General features: G+C 38.9%; 1 protein-coding gene across 1 annotated transcript in view; it reads left to right on the top strand.

Annotated features, from left to right (window-relative positions):
* Positions 1-24658, top strand: part of MYRF (myelin regulatory factor) — a gene marked incomplete at both ends in the record, with an annotated part of 111919 nt that overhangs the window by 56902 nt on the left and 30359 nt on the right. The window contains 4 exons of the mRNA XM_081332128.1: positions 1388-1697; positions 3938-4110; positions 4781-4907; positions 24039-24234. Of these exons, the coding sequence (XP_081188254.1) occupies positions 1388-1697; positions 3938-4110; positions 4781-4907; positions 24039-24234 (806 nt within the window). The remainder of the gene's footprint in view (positions 1-1387; positions 1698-3937; positions 4111-4780; positions 4908-24038; positions 24235-24658) is intronic.

The raw sequence follows: 24658 nt of genomic DNA, 5'->3' as shown, positions 1-24658 counted from the left end.
ATATAGTTAGATGACTTCAGCTTATCTCATTCATGGAGTTGGAATGAGAAGAAAGTAGAAACGTGTGTGTGGTAGAAAAAAGTTCCTGGGGCAGAACTGAAAAGAAAGACGTCATATGATAGATGCAGCTTTGAATGGAGAGAATAAACAATAAAAGTGGAGCGGGAAGGGACTGATAGTAATAAAGTAGAATACGAATGGTAAATAATTACAAAGAAGCTGTTAATCAATATGTATTTCTGGAGAGAGTAATTAGTAGGAGACCAAAGTTAAAAAATGTAGTTTGCTCCCTATTTCATATTACTGCTCTTTATTTCTATAAATAAAGTCAGAACAAAGTCAGAACATGAAATAAGCAAATATTAATATTTCCTATGATATATGAACATAACTAGCTCTAGCTTTTTTCCATCATGCAGAAGGATAGTATATCAGACCAGTCACACAACACATTTCTCTGTTTGACTTTCAGCAGTCTCAAATTCTTTAGTTTGTTCCAGTATGAATTTGCCTGCTACCTGATAGTGTTTTTGCTGGATTTGAACTTGCTAAAATCTTTTATTTTTTATGTTTATTCTTATTCTTTTTAATTTATTTATTCTAGACTACACATATTTAATTATATTTAAATGCTTTAATTGTTAATACATTTTGTATAATATACATAGGCACAGATGTGCATGCACACAAGCCATAGGTGTTCATGCACATATTCATACTAGCTTTTTCCTAAAATTCTAATTCATTTGATAGAAAACTAAATTTATTTATCATTAAGTAATGTGGTTGAGTATTTGGAATTATTTTACTAATTGTATGTATGCACATTCTGTCTGTCTGTCTGTCTATCTATCTATCTTCTTCATCATCATCATCATCTTTCTATCTGAGTATGAGCAATCGACAATCCTTAGGCCATAAGCAGCTCCTAAGCCATTTTTTGTGGCTGTGGGATTGGTCAAAGTCACACTGCTGAAAGTCAGTGACAAGCTGTCAAGTAACATTAACAGTTTTGTATCAAATGCCAGCAAGAAATAAACATAGCTTCAGTGGGCATCTGTTAAATTTAGCACCCCTATTAGTGTTTTTTTAAACATAGAAAAGGGCTGAAATCTGGCTATTGCCCTTTACAAATGTTGCTGCATTATCGCCATGCAACTCCCAACTACTGGTAAAAAAACCTGATAATCTACTTGTTTTAATGAAAGCTGAAACTCTAAGAGAGGGCCTGGAATGTCTCTATTATTGAACTGACGTTTTGTATTTATTATTTTGTGCTGTTCTGACTGAGAGCCAAAATAGGATGATTGATCATAGTGTAGGACTTTTGAAAAAAGGCAACTGACACTTTTCATTTAGATTAATTCATCTTTCTGGTTCTTTTTAGATCCTCACCTTCTTCGAACTATGACTCCTGAGAATATGTGTCAGATTACTCCTTCACGGTTAGAGCATCCCCCACCCCCTCCCCCTCCTCCCCCTCCACCCCCACCCCACCTTCAGGGACTGCCACCACCTCCTCATTCACACCAGCAGCAGCACAGCCATCACTATCCCAGCATGCAACGGGACATGTACGCGAAGGCTGAACCTCTGATGTCACAGTTCACTATAGGACAAGGCATGTCACCTGGTGACCTCCATCATGCTCAGCAGTCGCAGATGCTTCATCAGCTACTTCAGCAACATGGAACAGAGTAAGTTCTTTGGGAACAAGGTTGGAAAGGTAGCAAAGGAGGAGTGCATTTATGACTGGAACCTTTTTGCCTCTTTATGCTTGTTTCATTTCTGAAATAATGGGCAGCTTTAAGTAACAATGAAGCTCCCATCACCACCTCCAAAACTGGTAGGGCAAGCTCCTGTACATAAACAGGGAGCAAGGCCCACACTTACTTCCAGTGACAATGTCACCTAGTTGGGTAATGAAACATCTGCAAACAAACAACTAAGTTCGGAGAGCATCAAGGACGTCATATTCAACCCTGAACTATAAGTTCTCTTGGAACCTATTTTATTTTTACCTCCATTCACTCTGCCAACAATCATTTAGCTTTAGCTTTTTTATTGGTAACCATTCCTTGTTCTGTTTGATTGCATTCTGTCTTATTCAGTATCTTTCTCTCAACCTCGTTTTGCATCCTCATCCTCTTATCAACCTCTTTTCACTTCTTTATTCCATCAATCATCCCTTTTCATTAGAGTAAGTCAATGTACCGGTAATTATTTTCACTCTAATCCAAACAGCTTCTTTCTCTTTTTTCTACTTTCCATTCCTTATTTTGGGAAATTAATCTGCATTTTAATATTTTTCAATATGACTTATCCATGTTCTTCTACCTGTAGTCAGTCTAGTTTCCTTCACATTTTTGTATTTTTCTCCATGTCCATCATTTCCACAAGATATACTTTTGACACTACTAAATAATGATCTGACTCACAATCCTGAGTGCCGCGTAACAGAGTGAGCGCCTGTTACTCGTCCCAGCTTCTGCCAACCTAGCAGTTCGAAAGCACGTAAAAATGCAAGTAGAAAAATAGGGACCACTACAGTGGGAAGGTAACAGCGTTCCGTGCGCCTTTGGCGTCTAGTCATGCCGGCCATATGACCACGGAGACGTCCTCGGACAAGCGCTGGCTCTTCGGCTTTGAAACGGAGATGAACACCAGCCCCTAGAGTCGGAAACGACTAGCACGCATGTGCGGGGGAACCTTTACCTTTACCTTTTTACTCACATTCAAAACATATCGTACTTGCATCCTTCAATAATTTTTTCAACGTTCCATCATAATCAAAAGAGGTTTTTGATTAATTTTTTATGTTTCTATGTAAATAGAGGTATATATAACAGTATATTTAAAACGAACATTTTTCTTAGCTTTTTTTCAACAAATAATCTCTATTCTCCTTCATTCTTTGGTCTCCCAGTGGCCAATTCATTTCTCTGTGCACTTTTATCTCCTCCTACTCCTTCGTTCATGCAATCTAACAGATTTTTTAAAAAAATCCTTGTATTGCTGCACAATTTTTCCTAAAACGTATCTTTGTTTCTACCATTATTACCACTTATTGGAATATAGCATGCACAATCATCAGCTTCACAATAATGTATATAACATCAATTCAAACTTTGTGGCATATAGTTTAGTTCTTTCATTCACAATTAAACTATATTTTCATCTCTGTTCATGAATTCATCAATATAACAATATGAAACTATTTAAATTGATTACATCCTTCTCCTTTCCATTAGTTTCATAGTTGCACAACACATTTATTTTTCTTTTTTGCATTTTTTTATTTCATGCTCTTTGCCATTTACTCCTCTTATATTCAAAATCACAGAATTTCATATGCTGTGGAGAACCCATGGATACTGTCCTCATTATCCAATAATGGATTTGGTCAGCAGAGGCTTTCGCATAATATTTTTAGTAGAAGTTATAGACTAGATCTTAAACATACTGTATGTATGCCACATGCAACATTTAATGTTAATGATAAGAATAGTATAGGCCATTTCTGGCTAATATGCCAGAATTGCAGTCAAACCAAGCATGTTTACATTATTTTATGCCAACTAAGATCTCTAACATAGGGACCTCTTGAAAGCCAATATGCTGTTGCCTGCATCCCACCAATTAGAAGCCACATGCAGTATATTGGTGCATAAGATACTGGATGACATTCATTTTTTGCTTCATTATACGTGTCAGACTGTTATTACAAATGCACGTAAGTCGGGGTAACTGTAGGTTGAAGGCTAGTAATCTAGTTTAATCTTTCCTACTGGAATAACTTTATGTCTGGGGTACAATACATCTGTGCATATCTGTGTAGGTATATAATATACAGTATATGTACACATAGACGCATGCATACGTAAATTTGAATAAATATTTCCTTTGTATGCCTGTTGTAATTTATTGATTTCTATAGTCTTCCAGTGCACCCTGCCAAGAAGAGGAAACACTCAGAGTCACCATCAAACACTCTCAATGTGCAGATGTTCAATGGAATGATAAAACAGGAGCCAGGCACAGGATCTGTGCCCCTCAACTCTGACAGAGTTCAAACACCTCCCTGGCATCAGCAGGGGGCGCTCTCCCCAGGTTTGCACTGTAGTTATTCTTTCTATTCCTTTCTAGTATTACCAGTACCCAGATACTATTTATGCTCCAAAAAGGTAGTTTTTTAAAAATAATAATTAAGTAATACATGGAGAACAAGGGATGGTGTCTGGGCTGAAGTTCATAGAATGGTAATGTGTTTTCAGGAGAGCATTTTTGTACAACTGCATTGAGAATGGGAAGTGAGAAAAGTCTCACTTCTTTTCTTAATAAAAAGAAAAGAAAACTGACTACAGTTAGTCTTCAACTTATGACCATTCATTTAGCAACCATTCAGTTACAGTGGTGCTGAAAAATGCATCACTGCTCATGCTTTCAACTGCTGGAGTGTTCCCACTGATATGTGATTGTGATCAGGCACTTGGCAATTGTTATGCATTTATAATGGTCGCAGCATCCCACAGTCCCACAGTCATGTGATCTCCATCTGTAACCTTCCCAGTCAGCGTCCAGCAATGATGTCTTGCTTAACGACAGGATTTCTGGTTCCAATTGTGGTTGCAAGTTGAGGATTACCTGTATTCCTTGAGTACAAGGCAAAGAAAAAGTTATGGGTTTTGTTGCATAGCAAGTGAGGGATAGAAAAGTAGGATAAATAGTTTGCATCAGGTTTGTAGGCAAATTTCAGTTCAACATTTTTCTATTCCTGTAGGACTGATTCAGGATAATGACAGCTTGAATAGCTCCTCCTACTTGGATCCCAACTACCAATCCATAAAATGGCAGCCACATCAGCAGAACAAGTGGTCGACCCTGTATGATGCTAACTACAAAGAGTTGTGAGTATTTACAATCAAATGACTGTAGACTCCTCTTCCTAACAGTTTCAGCAGCAGGGTCCACTCAAGACCGTACTGCTGATGAGCAGACATTTCACACCTCACAATTTTGTAGGGAATCTGATGTTCAATTTTATTCTGGTTTTCATTTTCCTACCTTTAGATTTGTTATGTCTCACTTCAACACCACTTTGTGAATTTGTTTTTTTTTAAGTTTGCCTAAAGATTCCTAACACATTTTTGGATAGATTGCTTTATAATGTAGTGAAAATGAAGCAGGGCACAGGCTGATAGAATTTTGTCAAGAGAATACAATGGTCATAGCAAATACTCTTTTCCAACAACCCAAGAGACGGCTCTACACATGGACATCCCCAGACAGCCAACACAGAAATCAGATTGACGATATGCTCTGTAGTCAAAGATGGAGAAGATCTATACAGTGAGTAAAAACAAGACCAGGAGCTGACTGTGGCTCAGACCATGAGCTTCTTGTTGCAAAATTTAGGCTTAAACTGAAGAAAGTAGGGAAAAGCACTAGGCCACTCGGGTATGAAGTAAATCATATCCCTGATGAATATACAGTAGAGGTGACAAATAGATTTAAGGAATTAGATCTGATAGACAGAGTGCCTGAAGAATATGGATGGAAGTTCACAACATTGTACAAGAGGTAGCAACTAAAACCATCCCAAAGAAAAAGAAATGCAAGAAAGTAAAATGGCTGTCTGAGGAAGCTTTGCAAATAGCTGAGAAAAGGAGGGAAGTGAAAAGCAAGGGAGAAAAAGATACACCCAATTGAATGCAGAATTTCAGAGAATAGCTAGAAGAGATAAGAATGCCTTCTTAAATGAACAGTGCAAAGAAATAGAAGAAAACAATAGAATAGGGAGGACCAGAGATTTCTTCAAGAAAATTGGAGAGAAGAAGGGAACGTTTCATGCAAAATGGGCATGATAAAGGACCAAAATGGCAGGGACCTAACAGAGGCAAAAGAGATTAAGAAGAGGTGGCAAAATTACACAGAAGAACTATACAAGAACAAGCTTAACATCCCTGATAACCATGATGTGGTGGTCACCGACCTCGCGCCAGACATCCTAGAATGTGAAGTGAAGTGGGCCTTAGGAAATCTGAGCAACAACAAAGCTAGTGGAGGTGACAGTATTCCAGCTGAGCTATTCAAAATCTTAAAAGACGATGCAGTAAAAGTGCTACACTCAATTTGCCAGCAAATTTGGAAAACTCAACAGTGGCCACAGGATTGGAAAAGATCAGTTTACATTCCAATTCCAAAGAAAAGCAATGCCAAAGAATGTTCAAACTATCGCACCATTGCACTCATTTCACATGCTAGTAAAGTTATGCTTAAAATCCTACAAGCTAGACTCCAGCAGTATGTGGATTGAGAACTACCAGAAGTACAGGCAGGATTTTGAAGAGGCAGAGGAACTAGAGATCAAATTGTCAACATACACTGGATCATGGAGAAAGCTAGGGAGTTGCAGAAAAACATATACTTCTGCTTCATTGACTATGCTAAAGCAAGGTTGTATACTGTCATCCTACTTATTTAACTTATATGCAGAGCACATAATAAGAAAGGCAGGGCTAGATGAATCAAAAGTTGGAATTAAGATCGCCAGGAGGAAAGCTATGGCAAATCTAGACAGCATACTAGAAAGCAGAGACATCACCCTGCCAACAAAAGTGTGTATAGTCAAGGCCATGGTTTTCCCAGTTGCAATGTATGGCTGTGAAAGTTGGACCATAAGAAAGGCTGAGTGCCAAAGAATTGAGGCCTTTGAACTATGGTGCTGGAGAAGACTCCTACGAGTCCCCTGGATTGCAAGGTGATCAAACCGGTCAGTCCTAGAGGTGATCAACCCTGACTACTGTTTAGAAGGCCAGATCCTGAAGTTGAAACTTAAATACTTTGGGCATCTAATGAGGAGGAAGGACTCACTGGAGACGAGCCTAATGCTGGGAAAGATTGAAGACAATAGAAGAAGGGGATGACAGAGAATGAGGAGGCTGGATGGAGTCACTGAAACAGTAGGCGTGAACTTAAATGGACTCCAGAAGATGGTAGAGGACAGGAAGGCCTGAAAGAAAGTTGTCCATGGGGTCGCGATGGGTTGGACACAACTTCACAACTAACAACAACAACAGTCTAATTTGGCTGTGGGGAGAAAGTTCCATAAGGTGGGTGCCCTGAGAGAGAAGGCATGTTTCCTGGAACCCACCTAATGTAGGTCCTTAGCTGATAATACCCAAAACATTCCTAGTTTAGATCTAGATCTAATGATATGACTAATGTAACCAGTCGTGGAACTAATGGAACCCAAAATCCAGAGCCATTCACTCTTGCCAGGGTTCAGCTGAAGCTTGTTGTTCCCATCCAGACCCTCACAGCCTCCAGACAGTGGGATAGGACCTCTTTCTATGTACTCATATTCTTGAATCATGGAGTTGAGCATCAAGTGAGTTTGAGGTTTCATCTTTGTGAACAAATATAATTATGTCAATAAATTGTATTCTAGCATAGAGGTGTCTGCAATTTAAATCTTGGAGTACTGAGTGGAAGCCTTTAAAAATAGAGATATGAGTAGAAAGGGATGAATTGTGACTATTTTTGTGCTAGCTGTTCATCAACCTAGTTCATCCAAAATAAATTTTGGATTGCATTTTTAATGTACTTTTTAAAAAGGGGGTTTCAGGAAAGGGGAATATGTTCTGTGATTACAATCAGCAACTGTTTTATCAGTTTGGAAACAGCAAAAAGTTACCATGAAAACCTGATAGGTGATAACAGCAAAAAGTTACCATGAAAACCTGATAGGTGATAAAAATCGAAACAGAACTGATAATATAATTAGTTCTATTACTAATTACATTATTAGTTCTGAAGAGAGAGCACATTTAGGAAAGAGCAATGGGAATTGGCTTCTAGGAGAAATGGTACAAGATGAGGATGGTGAGATATGGAAGTGTCACAGGTGAAAAAACTAAAAGGGGGGTTAAAAAGAAAGGGAATTTTAGATACAGTGTGCACTGAAAATCCCCTTGGGATCTGGGTGTTTAAAACTATTTAAATAACTATTGGTGAAGAAAAGAGAAATATGGGTGAATAAAGAATAATAGAGTCAGAAGTAATCTTGGAGGTCTTAAGCAGAAGATCCTATACGATTCTGGATAAATAGCTATCTAGTCTCTTCTTAAATACCTCCAATGCTGGAGCACCCACAACTTCTGGAGGCAAATCATTTCATTGATTAATTGTTCAAACTGTCAGGAAATTTCTCCTTGGTTCTAGGTTGGTTCTCTCCTTGATTAGTTTCTATCCATTGTGTCTTGTCTTGCCCTTAGATGCTCTGGAGAATAGGAGAAGAAGACTGCTATCATGTCACCCCTACTCCTTCTCTTCATTAAACTATGCCAAGGGTCTTCAAACTTGTCCCTTTTATGACTTGTGGATTTCAACTCCCAGAATTAATCAGCCAGCATGCCTGGTTGAGGAATTCTGGGAGTTGAAGTCCACAAGTCATAAAAGGGCCAAGTTTGAAGACCCCTGAACTATGCTATGTTGTTATATTAATTATATTACATCACATTACATTGCATTACATTATTAACGCATTTTATTGTTATGCTATATTGGTGCCATGTTTAAGCAAAGGAATAGAAAGAAATCGGGTGCATGATTTGTAGGACAATACAGATGCCGAGTCTAGAAAACAGTCCAGGTGACTTATACGGACATAAGAAAGGTAAAGAAGCCACATAAGGTGAGAGCAAGAAGCTGAGGAAAGCCAGCTTACAGGGTAGAGTTTACAAAGCGAGAAAGTCAAATGTTCAAGGGTAAAAAAAATGCGCACATCCTCCCCACATTCCAGAAAGGTGATGGAGAACTGGCAGCCAGCCACATGGATTCTGGGAATGGCCTCCTTTGAAAAACAATCCTCTCGATTTCTAGACAGCTTGTATCTCTTGTTTGTCTCCATTTGTGGAGAAAGGGAACCCTGCCCTTTTGGATGCTAAATAAGATGAGATGGTTATCTGCCTTCATGAGAGCAATCTGGAGAGAAAAGGCCAGTGATTTACATGAAAGCCAGCTGTGGCATCAGAAAGAGGCTGCCCTTGAATGGCCTGGGATACCCAAACAAAGTGTGCTCTCTCCGGGGCTGCCTTCCCACAGTCTTGCAGAAGGCAATTCATCTAAGTTCCTTCAAGGTATAGAATGGGAGTGTAGAGTAAGATATTGATGTATTGGGTCAGCCAAAGGGTAAATTAGTGCAAAAGATTTTACAAACCCTTCCTCTGAACAATTAAAAAGCAATTCTATTTGAGCAGGGGTTTTTTGTTGTTGTTGTTGTTTTAGAAAAATATATGTCATGGTAAAAAAATAATTAATAATCCAGTGCGTATGTAGTACTTTCAAATTAAAATTTAATAAAAGTGTATTTTACACTTAAAAGTGGTACATTTTAAGTTTAATCGTCGGATCTTTTTTTCTTAATTTTTTTTTAGCAAATCGTGCTTTAACGTTGAGCCTTTGGGGCTCTAAATAAGCAGGGATTGAATGTTGTAAACGTAGAGTGTCTAGATGTTTCTTCAATAAAGCAAAATTGAGGGATATTTTTGGTGCCAGTGCAGGTAGCAGTCAGCCTATCTCTGACATTGTCAAGCAGTATTTTTTTTCTAATTTAGGAAAGGACTTCTGCCATAGTAATGCTACAGCAAGGGAAGGGGGAGGGGAAAGGGAAGATAACGTCATGATCTCATAATGAAGCTTGGTTTTTAGAAGCGAGTTAGAAGTGAATTTTGCCAGGTTACTAAGAACAGCTATGGTAATTATTTATTTATTTTTATTTTATTTTTATTACATTTATATCCCGCCCTTCTCTGAAGACTCAGGGCGGCTTACAAGCTTAGCAGTAGCCTTCATTCTATGTATATGCCTGCTTGTTAGGGCTTTCACACACACCCCAAGCGGCATTATTACAAAGTCAGCTTAATTGCCCCCAACAATCTGGGTCCTCATTTTACCTGCCTCGGAAGGATGGAAGGCTGAGTCAACCTTGAGCCTGGTGGGATGTGAACCTGCACTAATTGCAGGCAGCTGGTGTTACTTAAGGAGGCATTAGCCCACTGCTCCACCAAGGCAGTGGGCTAATTAAGGTTCCCCCCCAGTAAAATGAAAGAGAAAAAAAATCATTTTTTTTCTTTCAGAATAAGCCCACCTCTTGCCAAAAATAACAGAAAATTCCTTAAAATGTGCCAGCATTCATGCAGAATGCAGATAGGATTGGGTTATAGATATTTATCACAGCCTTAAAAGAATTTTGATCTTTGTGCCATTCTTTGTGTCTCCCCCATGTTTACATGGGAGAGGCACAAATTTCTTTGACCAAGGAAATGCAAGCCAATTAGCTATGTAAATCCACTGCTAATATACTAAAGAAAATTACTTCTAAGTCCAGTTTTTTTCTGTTTATCTTGACAACTTCTTATGAAGATGATAAAGCTTGGAGTTTAAAAAGAAACAAAATATAATTATTTTGCAGAAGGCAGGTTAAATAAACTACTCATAAATTGAAACATGGTATTTTATATCAAATCATTTATGAGAATTTAGCACTCGAATCTTATTTAAAGTTTAATTTCAAGTTTAGTTAGTATTTCAAAGATATACTGGCAAATGGTTTGAGATTAAAAACATTTAATCATTTAATACATAAAATATGCCAGATGCCATCTCCATTCCCAGCTGTAATGATCTGCAGGTCAGAAATTGGAAAATTCTTTGCCTAAGAAGAGCAATTCATCTGATATTTTTGGCTCCTTTAGGCTATAGTGTAACCTCTAGAAACTCATTCTCACTTGTTACTGAAAATTGGAAGCATTTGGTTTATCACCAGTGTGTCATCCAGAACAATTTATCTGAAATATAAAAAAATCAAGTGAAATATATACGTCCTGTCTGCTAAGGCATTCATATATTTGTTCTGGGCCTTGTGGAAGTATCTAGTTCAGTGATGGCTAACCTTTTAGAGACCAAGTGCCCAAACTGCAACCCAAAACCCATTTATTTATATCGCAATGTGCCAGGGCTGCATCAGCATTGTGGTGCCCTCGGGGCAGGTGGGGGGGGCCCACTGGGTGGGTTTGGCTGCAGTGGTACGGCAGACTGGGTGAGCATGGCCGGGGCCAGGGCGGCAGGAGCCAGTCACTCACCATTTCCGGGGCATCCCCGGGGGGCCAACGCTGCTTGCTCGCTCACTTTCTGCCTGTCGCTTCCAAACACCACGTGCTTGCTACTCTGGTGAACTCTGCTGGGGCAACTGCGCGCGTGCCCACAGAGAGGGCTCTTGAGTGCCGCCTCTGGCACATGTGCTATAGGTTCTCCACCACTGATCTAGTTGGTCATCCTATAGCAGTGCTGAGGTCCACAAAGGAGAATCTGGAGGTCCCAAGCCTCCTGTTGGAGAAGTTGTCCGGGTTTTCGCATCCCGGTCCTGACTACTGTTTTTGGGAAGAAGCTTGATAATTCCTGTGGCTGCTATCTTATTTTCCAAAAGTGTTTCATCTGTGATCTCATAACTTCATTGGAAGGGCTCTCTTACCTTATGCTGCCTGACATTTTAAAAGTAAAATATGAAACAACACCAGCAAACAAATCTAAATAATTACAATAGTAATTGTTCTGGCTATGTAGCATAGAGGTTTGTAACTGGAGGATTCAGTTCTTGCTTCCCCTTCTTTAAATATAAATCTGTGTCCAGGGGATAAATAAAATCAAAACGTTATTTGTTTAAAATATACATACATTACATACATACATACATACATACATACAGGGAGTGCAGAATTATTAGGCAAATGAGTATTTTGACCACATCATCCTCTTTATGCATGTTGTCTTACTCCAAGCTGTATAGGCTCGAAAGCCTACTACCAATTAAACATATTAGGTGATGTGCATCTCTGTAATGAGAAGGGGTGTGGTCTAATGACATCAACACCCTGTATCAGGTGTGCATAATTATTAGGCAACTTCCTTTCCTTTGGCAAAATGGGTCAAAAGAAGGACTTGACAGGCTCAGAAAAGTCAAAAATAGTGAGATATCTTGCAGAGGGATGCAGCACTCTTAAAATTGCAAAGCTTCTGAAGCGTGATCATCGAACAATCAAGCGTTTCATTCAAAATAGTCAACAGGGTCGCAAGAAGCGTGTGGAGAAACCAAGGCGCAAAATAACTGCCCATGAACTGAGAAAAGTCAAGCGTGCAGCTGCCAAGATGCCACTTGCCACCAGTTTGGCCATATTTCAGAGCTGCAACATCACCGGAGTGCCCAAAAGCACAAGGTGTGCAATACTCAGAGACATGGCCAAGGTAAGAAAGGCTGAAAGACGACCACCACTGAACAAGACACACAAGCTGAAACGTCAAGACTGGGCCAAGAAATATCTCAAGACTGATTTTTCTAAGGTTTTATGGACTGATGAAATGAGAGTGAGTCTTGATGGGCCAGATGGATGGGCCCGTGGCTGGATTGGTAAAGGGCAGAGAGCTCCAGTCCGACTCAGACGCCAGCAAGGTGGAGGTGGAGTACTGGTTTGGGCTGGTATCATCAAAGATGAGCTTGTGGGGCCTTTTCGGGTTGAGGATGGAGTCAAGCTCAACTCCCAGTCCTACTGCCAGTTTCTGGAAGACACCTTCTTCAAGCAGTGGTACAGGAAGAAGTCTGCATCCTTCAAGAAAAACATGATTTTCATGCAGGACAATGCTCCATCACACGCGTCCAAGTACTCCACAGCGTGGCTGGCAAGAAAGGGTATAAAAGAAGGAAATCTAATGACATGGCCTCCTTGTTCACCTGATCTGAACCCCATTGAGAACCTGTGGTCCATCATCAAATGTGAGATTTACAAGGAGGGAAAACAGTACACCTCTCTGAACAGTGTCTGGGAGGCTGTGGTTGCTGCTGCACGCAATGTTGATGGTGAACAGATCAAAACACTGACAGAATCCATGGATGGCAGGCTTTTGAGTGTCCTTGCAAAGAAAGGTGGCTATATTGGTCACTGATTTGTTTTTGTTATGTTTTTGAATGTCAGAAATGTATATTTGTGAATGTTGAGATGTTATATTGGTTTCACTGGTAAAAATAAATAATTGAAATGGGTATATATTTGTTTTTTGTTAAGTTGCCTAATAATTATGCACAGTAATAGTCACCTGCACACACAGATATCCCCCTAAAATAGCTATAACTAAAAACAAACTAAAAACTACTTCCAAAAATATTCAGCTTTGATATTAATGAGTTTTTTGGGTTCATTGAGAACATGGTTGTTGTTCAATAATAAAATTAATCCTCAAAAATACAACTTGCCTAATAATTCTGCACTCCCTGTACATACATACTCACTCCTTTTGATTTTAAGTATTAAAATCTAGACATTCAGTGTGGAAGGAGACAATTATAAAACTGCCCAGATTATGTAATAAAGTAATTTGCACCAGAGTTCCAGCCACAAGATGGTGATGGTTTCTTACAAATGAAAAGCTCTCAGCCCAAATCTTCGAAGATATTGGAAAGAGTATAAAATATTACAGATCACAAAAGGATTCCAAACAAAAGATTATATTTTCATGAATGTAGCCTGATCTTGAAGGCTGGGAGTAAATACCAATTCCATAACCTGTACAGAGAGCGATAAAAAAAGTTGAGTCCTGGCACAACACAGAAGGGGGAAAAAAAACACCTCAGCATAAATTCCTGGTTACCTGTATTGACTCCTATAGAAACAAAGGGCTTTGTGAAGGAAATGATCCTCTGTTTCGGTGCCCTGGACTATTTCAGCTTTTTGGAGCTTAATTAGATGTTCCTACAGATTACGATCAAAGGAATACTTTTCAGTGATGTGGCTTGCTTGAAAGGGCCAAGATCTGAGCAAGAGGTAGTCAGGGGAAGTGTGGGAAGACTTTGATTTCCGCTCAGTCTCTCTAATTTTGGGAGAGATGTTTGACAGTCAGTCTTGAGATTTCAGACACCCTTGGCAGCATTTCCTAATTTGCATCCTGAAAGCTGCATTCCTCGTAGTGTTACATATGAGGAGGTAAATTAAAACAACCCTGTTTGATTTGCAGTATACATAGACAGTACTGGCTTTCTTGCAATAAAATTGCAATCTTTTCTTTAAACTTTTTTTTTCCTGATGAAAAATTTCCATCTTGAATTTTTAGTTTTTTATGCCAAATGTTAGAAAGTGAAGTGTGAAAGAACTTTTTAAGTGCTTCACATGATGCTAAGCGTGAAAAACAAAACAAAAATAAAACATTCCCACTGTTTATTTTTCTCTCTTTCATTTCTGAAGCTAACTGTACCTTCAAAAGCTTACTTTAATTACAAAAGGTGGTGTATTTGTTAATTAATTAATTACATTTGCTAATGTAATTAAGTGCAATCCTGCTGTTAAGTGAACCCTGCGGCTACAAATTTTGAACTGCTGCCATACAGCATTAGGAATTAGAAATGGGATAAATGCAGAATAAAGCCTTTTTTCTAAGAATGTGAATTTAAGCAATTGACAAATGGTTCTTGCCATTTGTCTACCCCTTCATACAAACAATGGGTAGAAAATTGAAGTACTTTTTCTTGTTTTTGTCCCTAGACTGGTAAACAATGAGGGTACAAAGATGGATTTTTATATGTAACAGTAAAGAAGTCTTTTATAGTTTTTTAGAAAATAGACATCCCATGTCCCGTTAGGTCATCATTTTAGAGATATATCCTTACCTAAATGGAGAAACAGAATGACCACAAGCGAGCAAAACAAAAGCAGTGGGAGCAGGAGTGACTTCCAACTTTCTGCCAGCTTCCCCATTGAGTTTCCTTGTGGGAAGCTGGCAGAGAGCATCAGAAATCTTCCTCACTTCTCTCTTTCTTTCATCCCTCTATCCTGCCTTCCTTCCGTGCCTCCATCCTTCTCTCTCACTCTTCCCCTTCCTTTTCTCTCTCTCTACTATTCTGTCACTATCTTCCTTCTTCCCTCCTGGGAGTGCACAAGTGTTGCTGTGCTGGTCAGAGATGGGGGAGGGAGTGGCATGGGTTGTGAATGGTGTGTGAAGGTGCCGAAGAGGTGCTGTATGGGTTGGGGAAGGGGCAAAGCTTGGGGAAGGGTTGTGGAGGTGCACAGGTGGTGCAATGCCCGTTCAGGGAAGGCATATGCAGTGGACAGTCTGGCTTGAGAAGGATGCATGGGGCCATGCAAGACGAGTTGTGCTGGTCAGGGAAGGCATCTGGCAGTGCAGCATTGGCCAGGGAGGGGAAGGGCAGTAGCAGTCAGTAGCTCCAAAGCAGTCACAACTTTTCCAAACTTCATTCCATCAGGAGTCCTGAGTCCCAGATTTTGACACATTCTGTAAGCCTCTTTGAGATAGCTTAGTTCAAAAATGGTTACCTCATGAACTGTTTAACTGTTCCACCCAGTGAAAGATAATGACAACAAGAATTTTAGTGCTTTATAAATTATTTTGTTAGCTACAGAGGAATTGTGCCAAGTTTATAGTGAAAATTGTCGCAAAAGACATTCCAATTAGGAAAGTAAGCAAGAATTATATTATCTCTGTGGAATGTTCTTTCTTTTTCACAGAGTAGCAGTGAGAAACTCCTGGGATACAACAAAGTTAAATAAAGCCCTTTTAGTGTTTTTTTTTTTATTTGGATCTCTTCTAGTGGTGATAGTGCATTTGCAGTGAGCCACTTTTTAATCACAGTTTATTGTGAATCAATACAAGAGCACGTGAAGATCAATAACCTATGGTGCTTTGATCAAATGACAGTTTACTTTATTGGGCAGGACAAGGACAAAAATGTCATTGAGATATACTCCTTAAACTAGGCTTATGGGGTTGCTTGGATTAACCAAAATACAATAGAAACATTCCTGCATTGAGATAAATATCTGACACTAATACAATTATCTTTTTTAAAATTACCATGTACTTCTTGACATGAGCTCATTACTTTACAGAAGTAATATTAATACTGAGGAAAAAAATTAATACTGATAGAGGACATTTGTATTACTAATGTCAGAACTAGTTAATACTTTGTATTGAATCGAGGATAGATGCAAAACATGACACTCTCTTTCTTCCTTCTGTTTTTTTCCTCAAACACTTTAATTTTAGCTAGTGTCTCTTTTAAAATGTCATGGAGATGCCAGTCTTTTGCACTGCATTTAGTTCATCCAGGAAGTAATGAAAAATAGCAAGGGAAAACCTAAAACTGATATGTACCTTTGAGGAAGAAAAAGCCATGCATATTGATGTGGCTGCAGTTTAATCTTTAATGGTGGTGTTGGTTTTTTACCCTTATGATAGGCTAGTGAGGAGTTATGTGAAATCGGACATGAAGCATTGGTTGCACTGAAATAAGAATAAGCTTCTAGTGGCCACTGGCCACCAATATGGCAAAAGGGATGCTTTAAATTGTCTTACTGTATTCTCTGTAAGTTGCCAAGTCTTTTTTCGATTGCAGCAGGATAGAAACATATATAATAAGTAAATAAATAACATTTACTTTTCCAATGTATATCCATTTGCCTCTACTACATCATCTCTCTGAAGCTGCTATTCACTATAATTTGCAACATTCTACCTAGCACAGTTGTTATAACAGTGTTATAATATTGTTTTCTGTTTTTTACTATCAATAATCATTACTATAAATTACCACTGAATTTAGATAGACATTAGACAAGTGGGAAAGAAATACTAGCATTCTGGTTATTTTCAGTCAATTTATTGACTAAATGCTCAACTTACTTGAAAATTGTAACTGTATGAATACACACTGTCTGTGCAGAGAGAACTGCACAAAATGAATCTTCAGCAAATGACTACAAGAAATATATTTGTTGACTTTTAGCATAACCCTTTCCCAGAAATATTTCATGGACTGGTTCCAGGTGTTGGTGGAGTGAGTTTGGCAGCAGTTATTTTTCAGAAAGAACTGAAATCTTGCAAGGTCTTTGCTTTCATCTGTTTTTCAATAAAAGCAGACTGTCCTATCTATTGTATTCCTATCTTAATTTTCTACTCTAGAAGAATGCTAATGATTATTTTAGTATATCTTCCTTTTCTTTAGGAACTGTGATTTATGTGAGGACCTCACTTTGTTTTATCCTCACAACAGTTAGTTTCTGAGATAGATCAGGCAGAGAATGGATGGCTTGCCCAAAGTCATCCACCCAAGGTGGACCTGAACCTCACCATTCTTATAAACATTGCAGTGTCCTGGAACTTTTCTTATCTGAAGATAATGTATCTGTGGAAATACCTAGACATCTTCACTGCCAGAGATTCAGAGGAATCTCCCAATTTCTTCAAAACGCAGGAACATTGTTCATATTTTAGAGGATCGCTAATCTGTTGTCAAAATGTTAAAAGATGATGCAGTAAAAGTGCTACACTCAATTTGCCAGCAAATTTGGAAAACTCAACAGTGGCCACAGGATTGGAAAAGATCAGTTTACATTGCAATTCCAAAGAAAGGCAGTGCCAAAGAATGTTCAAACTATTGCACCATTGCACTCATTTCTCACGCTAGTAAAGTTATGCTTAAAATCCTACAAGCTAGACTCCAGCAGTATGTGGATCGAGAACTACCAGAAGTACAGGCAGGATTTTGAAGAGGCAGAGGAACTAGAGATCAAATTGCCAACATACGCTGGATCATGGAGAAAGCTAGAGAGTTCCAGAAAAACATCTACTTCTGCTTCATTGACTATGCTAAAGCCTTTGATTGTGTGGATCATAACAAACTGTGGCAAGTTCTTAAAGAGATGGGCATACCAGACCATCTTATTCGTCTCTTGAGAAACCTATTTGTGGGCCAAGAAGCAACAGTGAGAACTGGACACGGAACCACTGATTGGTTCAAAATTGGGAAAGGAGTCCGGCAAGGCTGTATACTGTCACCCTGCCTATTTAACTTATATGCAGAGCACATCATGAGAAAGGCAGGGCTAGATGAATCAAAAGTTGGAATTAAGATTGCCGGAAGAAATATCAACAACCTAAGATATGCAGATGATACCACTCTAATGACAGAAAGTGAAGAAGAACTAAAGAGCCTCTTGTTGCAGGTGAAGAAGGAGAGTGCAAAACTTGGGTTGAAACTAAACATTACGAAAACCAAGATCATGGCATCTGGCCCTCTCAATTCCTGGCAAATGGATGGGGAAGAAATGGAGGTAGTGACAGATTTTATTTTCCTGGGCTCCAAGATCACTGCAGATGGGGACTGTAGCCAAGAAATTAAAAGACGCTTGCTCCTCGGGAGGAAAGCCATGGCAAATCTAGACAGCACACTAAAAAGCAGAGACATCACCTTGTCAACAAAAGTGCGTATAGTCAAGGCTATGGTCTTCCCAGTTGCAATGTATGGCTGTGAAAGTTGGACCATTAAAAAGGCTGAGCGCCAAAGAATTGAGGCCTTTGAACTGTGGTGCTGGAGAAGACTCCTGCAAGTCCCTTGGACTGCAAGGCGATCAAACCGGTCAGTCCTAGAGGAGATCAACCCTGACTGCTCTTTAGAAGGCCAGATCCTGAAGCTAAAACTCAAATACTTTGGCCACCTAACAAGAAGGAAGGACTCACTGGAGAAGAGCCTAATGCTGGCAAAGATTGAGGGCAATAGAAGAAGGGGACGACAGAGAATGAGGTGGCTGGATGGAGTCACTGAAGCAGTAGGCGTGAGACTAAATGGACTCCAGAAGATGGTAGAGGACAGGAAGGCCTGGAGGAACGTTATCCATAGGGTCGCGATGGGTCACACACAACTTCTCAGCTAACAACAACAATCTGTTGTCCTTATTTCTTGTTTTGATTTGATGCTCATCTATTCTCACGGTTTCATTTTTCCTGCATTGCTCAGAGTTAATTCTACTTCATTTATTTTTGAATTGCTCTGTATTATGTCTCAATCTATGTTTAAAGAGCTCATTTTTTTTAAAAAAAACGGATCATCTCAAGGATAATACAAGTAACCCTCAATTTACAGTCACAGTTGGGACCAGATCTTCCATCACTAGGTGATGCAGTCATTAAGTGAGTCTTTATGCGATGATGCCCAATTTTACAACCTTTTTTGCTGCGGTCATTAAGTGAATCATATTATTGTTAAGTAAAGCCAGCTTCCCCCATTTACTTTGCTTGTTGGAAGCCAGCTGGAAAGGTCGCAAGTGGAGATCATGTGACTCCAATATGCTGTAACGATCATAAATACATACCGGTTGTCAGGCACTGAAATCATGATATGGACTGAGGGGATGCTGTGATGGTTGTAAGTGTGAGGACCAGTTGTACGTCACTTTTTTTCAGTACTGTTCAACAAATTGTATCCTACAGTTTCAGTCCTTCATTCATGGAATTCATGGTAACAGACATTTGTTAGACCATATTTGTTTTCTTATACTAAGAGTTCAAACTCATCTTGCTTATTTCCCATACTCTTAGATGCTTTTATATAGAAATGCAGGCTGTGTTTGAAAGTTAAATCAAAGCATCTTGAAAACTATGTAGTAATTACTAGAAGTTAGAATGATTTTATTACTCTGATGGGACTTGTTCTTTCCTCAGTTTTTCTTAAACCAAGTAATTTCTGTAGTAGACTAAAAGTGCTATGGACATAATATATCTTAGTTTCAGCAAAGCATTTATACTCCATGGCATTTGTAGCAAGTTAGTTAAAGGCTGGATGACCTTTAAGTGGATAAATAGCTTGCTAGAAAAAAAAGGAAAGCGTACTCATTCATGGTTCCTAAGAGTGGATGGTATTGAATGGAATGGCATGAAGGATCAGAGATTTTGGAATAGGGTCTGAAAAAGGTGACATAGATGGTCCTAGGAGTAGAAACTGAGTTCTGTGAAGAGAGATTGAAGGAAATGGGATGATTATCTGTGAGGAAAGACAATTGAAGCAAGATACAATACTACTTCCAAATACTGAAAGGTATCAAATAGGAAATGTAGAGTTCTGTATATAGAACACAGGCAAATAGATTCAAGTTATAGGAGGGCAGTTTCTGATTGTTAAAAAAATGCTTACTACAGTAAGGGCAATTTGATGGGGAAACCAAGTGCATAGAAAACTGTACACAGTCCAACTTCCTTTGAATTCTTTTGACCCTCATTTAACCCCAAGCAGATGCTACCATTGAGAAGATTCCTTTGCATAGGCATGATTAGCAATAAATAAGTTTAATTGGATCTTCACTGGCCTGACACTCTCCAAGTAATCATCAAAACCCTTTGGTATTTGTTTGTTTATTTATTGTTGAACTTGTATATCACCCAATGACTCTGGGTGGTTATAATCAAAGAAAATACAATAAAACATGTAATGTATTGCAATTTTTACTTGTACTGATTCATGTGTCTGTTTGAATGCTGCTTAAAGGTTGCTCAGTGGTGTGTCACTGACTAAGGCAGACTTGTTGTCTCCAAGAAGATCATTGGTTGATTTTGGGTGGGAATGGGTTCCTTTAAACCTATTGGCTGCCGCCTAGTGGCCAACCATATAAATAGCTGTGCAGCAGCCACTGTTTCAGTTCTGTTCCTGTTTGCCTCAATAAAGCATGTTCCTGTTTGCAACCATCCATCTCACTTATTGCCTGCAAAGAACTAGCTACACAACAAAACCTATAAAATATAAAAGATGGCCAGTAAAATGGACTGGATGGAATGAAGCAAGGGTTCTCTCACTCTTCCTCACTACAGCCCTAGGTGAAAAGCCAGGTTGTCATGCCTCTTCTAAACAATAGCAGAGTGGGGACATTCAGATCCTGATGGGAACCTCATTGCAGAGGACAGATGGTGCTACAGAGAAGGTATATTTCTCTGGGTCCTGATAGTTAACATTGTGTAATGAAAGGAGCTCATACAAGATTAAATCAACCAGGCAGGTGGAGACAGGTGGTCCCTCAAGTAACCAGCCCCTTTAACATGTTCTATTGTGTTAATTAAATAATGTTGTTATATTATGACTCCTTTATAAAAGATGCATCATCATAGTCCTTCCTTTTGCCAAAGCCACCTTGCCTATAGTTTGCAGCATGAAGACTTTTCCTCTGCAGACATCTGCACTTAAGGTGTGAAGGTTGGGTCCTATGCCGGCTGATGTCATTTCCATGATGACAAAGAAAAAGACTTACCGAGCCTGCTTTTGTGGAATATGCCTCCTTTTGTGTATGACTGAATACCCTATTTCAGTAACTATTTATCTATGCTGGAACTGTCCAAATGACACTTTGAATTCCCTTTGTGCTGTTTCTAGCATTGCTTGGGTGGATATGGACAGTGTTGAGAACAGATTACAAGGTATGAGGTTACTCTAATGAAGTCCAAAAATGTTAATACTTATAGAGGTTTGGACATTAAATAGTTCATATTCAATAAATAATATTCCTCTGGGCGGGAGCTTTCCTAACTCTCCTGGACAGCCAAAAGTTCTTTCTTTTATGATTTTAGAGATGCATTGAGCAGTAATCAGCTCGAATGAACTATGTATAGACTTTATTTGGAGGAGTACTCCTGCTTGCTTTTATTTTCCCTTATGTAACTGTTTCTCTCAAGTTTTATTGATGAATTGATTTTTTTTACAGAAGTCATAGTTGAACCCAAAGACAGTGTGCAGTGGCTTAAGATTAAGGAGGAAGAGGTCTATGTTTGCTTTTAGGTGATGGACGGGAAAATTTTGGTTTCTCAATAGAGTAGAATGCCAAGATATGTAGGAAGGAGAGAATAGCAAAATGAATCACCAGAAAAGTGAAGAAGGGGGAGAGGGGAAAGGAAATTCCTCTCATACTTTCTGACTAAGGTAGCTTGTTCTGTGGCCACCATCTGCTTTTTGTTCAGGGCACTTCTCTAGCAACTTGAGGTCCCCCTTTTACTATGAGGAAGACCTAAATGGCTCTTTACAGACTCTGCCAAGTTCACTCACCCCATGAGTGCTGACAGCGCATAGAGTTTATCCAGTTGCCATCGGCATGTCTGAGGAGGATCCTCAATATGTACAGGACTTCAGACTTTTGGAAATGAAGGCAAAATACTGAGAGGCTGTTATGCTCCCACACAGAACTCTGCTCTTGTTCTTGGATATTCTGCTTTTCCTTCTGTCCTACCCATTTCTCTGACACAGCACCCACTGCCTTTCCGTTTTCCATTTTCCATTTTCCTTCTTGTTTTCTTTTCTGATGAAGCCTTGGGTTTAAACCTTTCTTTCTGCATCTTTCCGATGCTTTCATGTTCACTTTCAGCAGGTTATTTAAGCACACATAAAGGGCCTGTGGCTGATCATGCTGGCTCTCATGTATGCACACTCCCATAGTCTTTATGAATGGAGAGCAGTAAGGAGGTGTAGATTAATCTTCCCATGCGCTCTGACCTTGCTTCCTCTCCCCCCCCCCCCAAATAGTCTGAACTGATGCTTTTTAATACTGAAATATTTAAATGTATTAATAATGGAGAGGTAATGAGGAAAAGGGCTGAAAGGTGTGAGAAAAATACTAGAGGTAACTCTAATTGCATTTCTTTTTGTCTGGAACTGGCATTGCCGTTTGTCTTAATATAACTTTCCACATCCCAGGACCATAACTCCCAAAATTGACCATCTTCATCCCATTCTCAATTCCTCTGAAAGGTGCTTAGAGGTTCTTCAGGATGGATGGTTTCAGATTGCTTGCAGATGACATAAGGAAATTCTGCTTTTCTGCACTTAGCCACTTTTTTAATGCTTTCCCTAAGGTATTTTTTTAAGGCAAGGCCAGGGCCACGTTAGGTAGTAGATCGGGTATGGCAACTCTCTAGAGCTCTTCTCCAGTCCACATTGATCTCCCCTATTTGTTTGCTCCTTCCAACATTCTGAAGACCCTTTGAAGGTGGGAATTACTGAAAGCCATCTTTTGAATCCCAAATAGTTTTTTAATGGATTAAAATGAGATGTACCTGGACATGGGATTGTTGAAGTTAATGTTTTAAGCCCTCCCCACACTTCCCTTGCTTTTAATATAGTTAAAATTTTTCTTGCTGTGGTGCTATTAACAATATTGGCACAATACTCATGGCTGGGTTAAGTTGGGGGTGGGTGGGAAGGCAAGTTAAAACTTTTAAAATGCCTAGTGAAATTAAAATAACTTTACCTGATGTTGAAAAAGCAGCATATTTTCTAGTCAAATTCTCAGAGAAAAAACATACTAGCATATGATTCCATCTCTTTTCAGATGAAAAGGGGAAAAGCCATTTTTGCGGGGGCGTGAAATGATGAGCCAGGTAGATATACGGTATATAAAGCCATTTCAGGCTTTAAGTCCAGGTATTTAAATGGGGCCTGGAAACAGCACTGACACAATTCCAATCAGATGTGTAGCCATTGTATTTTGGACTAGTTGAGATTTTCAGACTACTTTTTCAGGCAGGATGAAATAATTAGAATATGTCTCAATACGGCTGGAGTCAAATCCTCTTTCCTTACTCTCGTACTCAAAACTACCTACCCTTTATACAGAGAGGTGTTTCCAGTGACATTATGCATGTAGTTTTTTTTCATTAATCAAATATTTTAGGGTCCTTGGATCAATACCACCATAACCTGACCTATTTCAGAAGTGGGGTGAAACATATTTCTAGCAGAATACTTGCTAATTATGTTCAACAAGCAAGAAATATCATTTTAGTTTTCACAAAAAAATTAGGAGACTTAGTTTAAGCCAGGATTTTTCAAACTACGTTCTGTGGAATCTTAGGTTTCTACAACAACAACTTGATGGGATTCTGCAAGAGACTAAGGTATGAAGAAGTTGCTTGACTTGAGTGCAGTCAATTTTCTTTCACTACAGCTTTGACTTTTGATCAGGAGTTTGGAGGATGTGGCTTTTTTTTTAAGTAACATATTCTGCTCCTTGAAAAGGTTTGAAAATCTCTGGTTTCAACCATATGTGATTGTGGAAACAAGACTGCCCAGAAACAAATTTTGGATATATCCTTGTCTCATCAGTGCTGCCATTTGTTCTTTTGTCCAACATGTGATCTCTTGTCTACTTTTCCCTTGCTTACAGACCTATGCCCACATATCGAGTGGATGCAGATAAAGGCTTCAATTTCTCTGTGGGAGACGATGCTTTTGTATGCCAGAAAAAGAACCACTTCCAAGTCACTGTGTACATTGGTATGATTGGAGACCCAAAATATGTCAAGACTCCTGAGGGTCTGAAGCCACTTGAATGCTTCTATCTGAAACTGCATGGGGTGAAGGCAAGTCTAAGAATAGCTGACTGCATCATTTAAAAGGATTGGAGGCAGCCTGACGGGGAAACTTTAGGAAATGTGTAAATGTGTCTCTCTATTAAAAATCTATTAAAAATCAGATTTTTAAGGAGCTTGTTTACAGTTACATGGAATTTTAAGTAAAAATGGGTTGAACAATCCAATATATAGAATTGCAAATGCGTATCTGAGTTTGCTGGTGTGGCATGTTTGACTAGCTAAGTTCTAAGTCAGAGTGGGTGATAATTAAAACATTTGCTCTTAATTAAATTTAATACATATTCATAAAATAGATTATCATTAAATTTACAACTATTAAAAGAGAAAAGATACAGTGTATACATTGGTGCTTAAAAGATTGTGAACTCTTTAAATCCTAAAAAATTAATAAGGACAACCCAGTTAAACTAAT

The sequence above is a fragment of the Vipera berus genome (assembly GCF_964194415.1).
Source record: "Vipera berus genome assembly, chromosome: 1".
NCBI classification, from domain to species: Eukaryota; Metazoa; Chordata; class Lepidosauria; order Squamata; family Viperidae; genus Vipera; species Vipera berus.
This window is presented reverse-complemented; position numbering and strand designations above follow the sequence as displayed.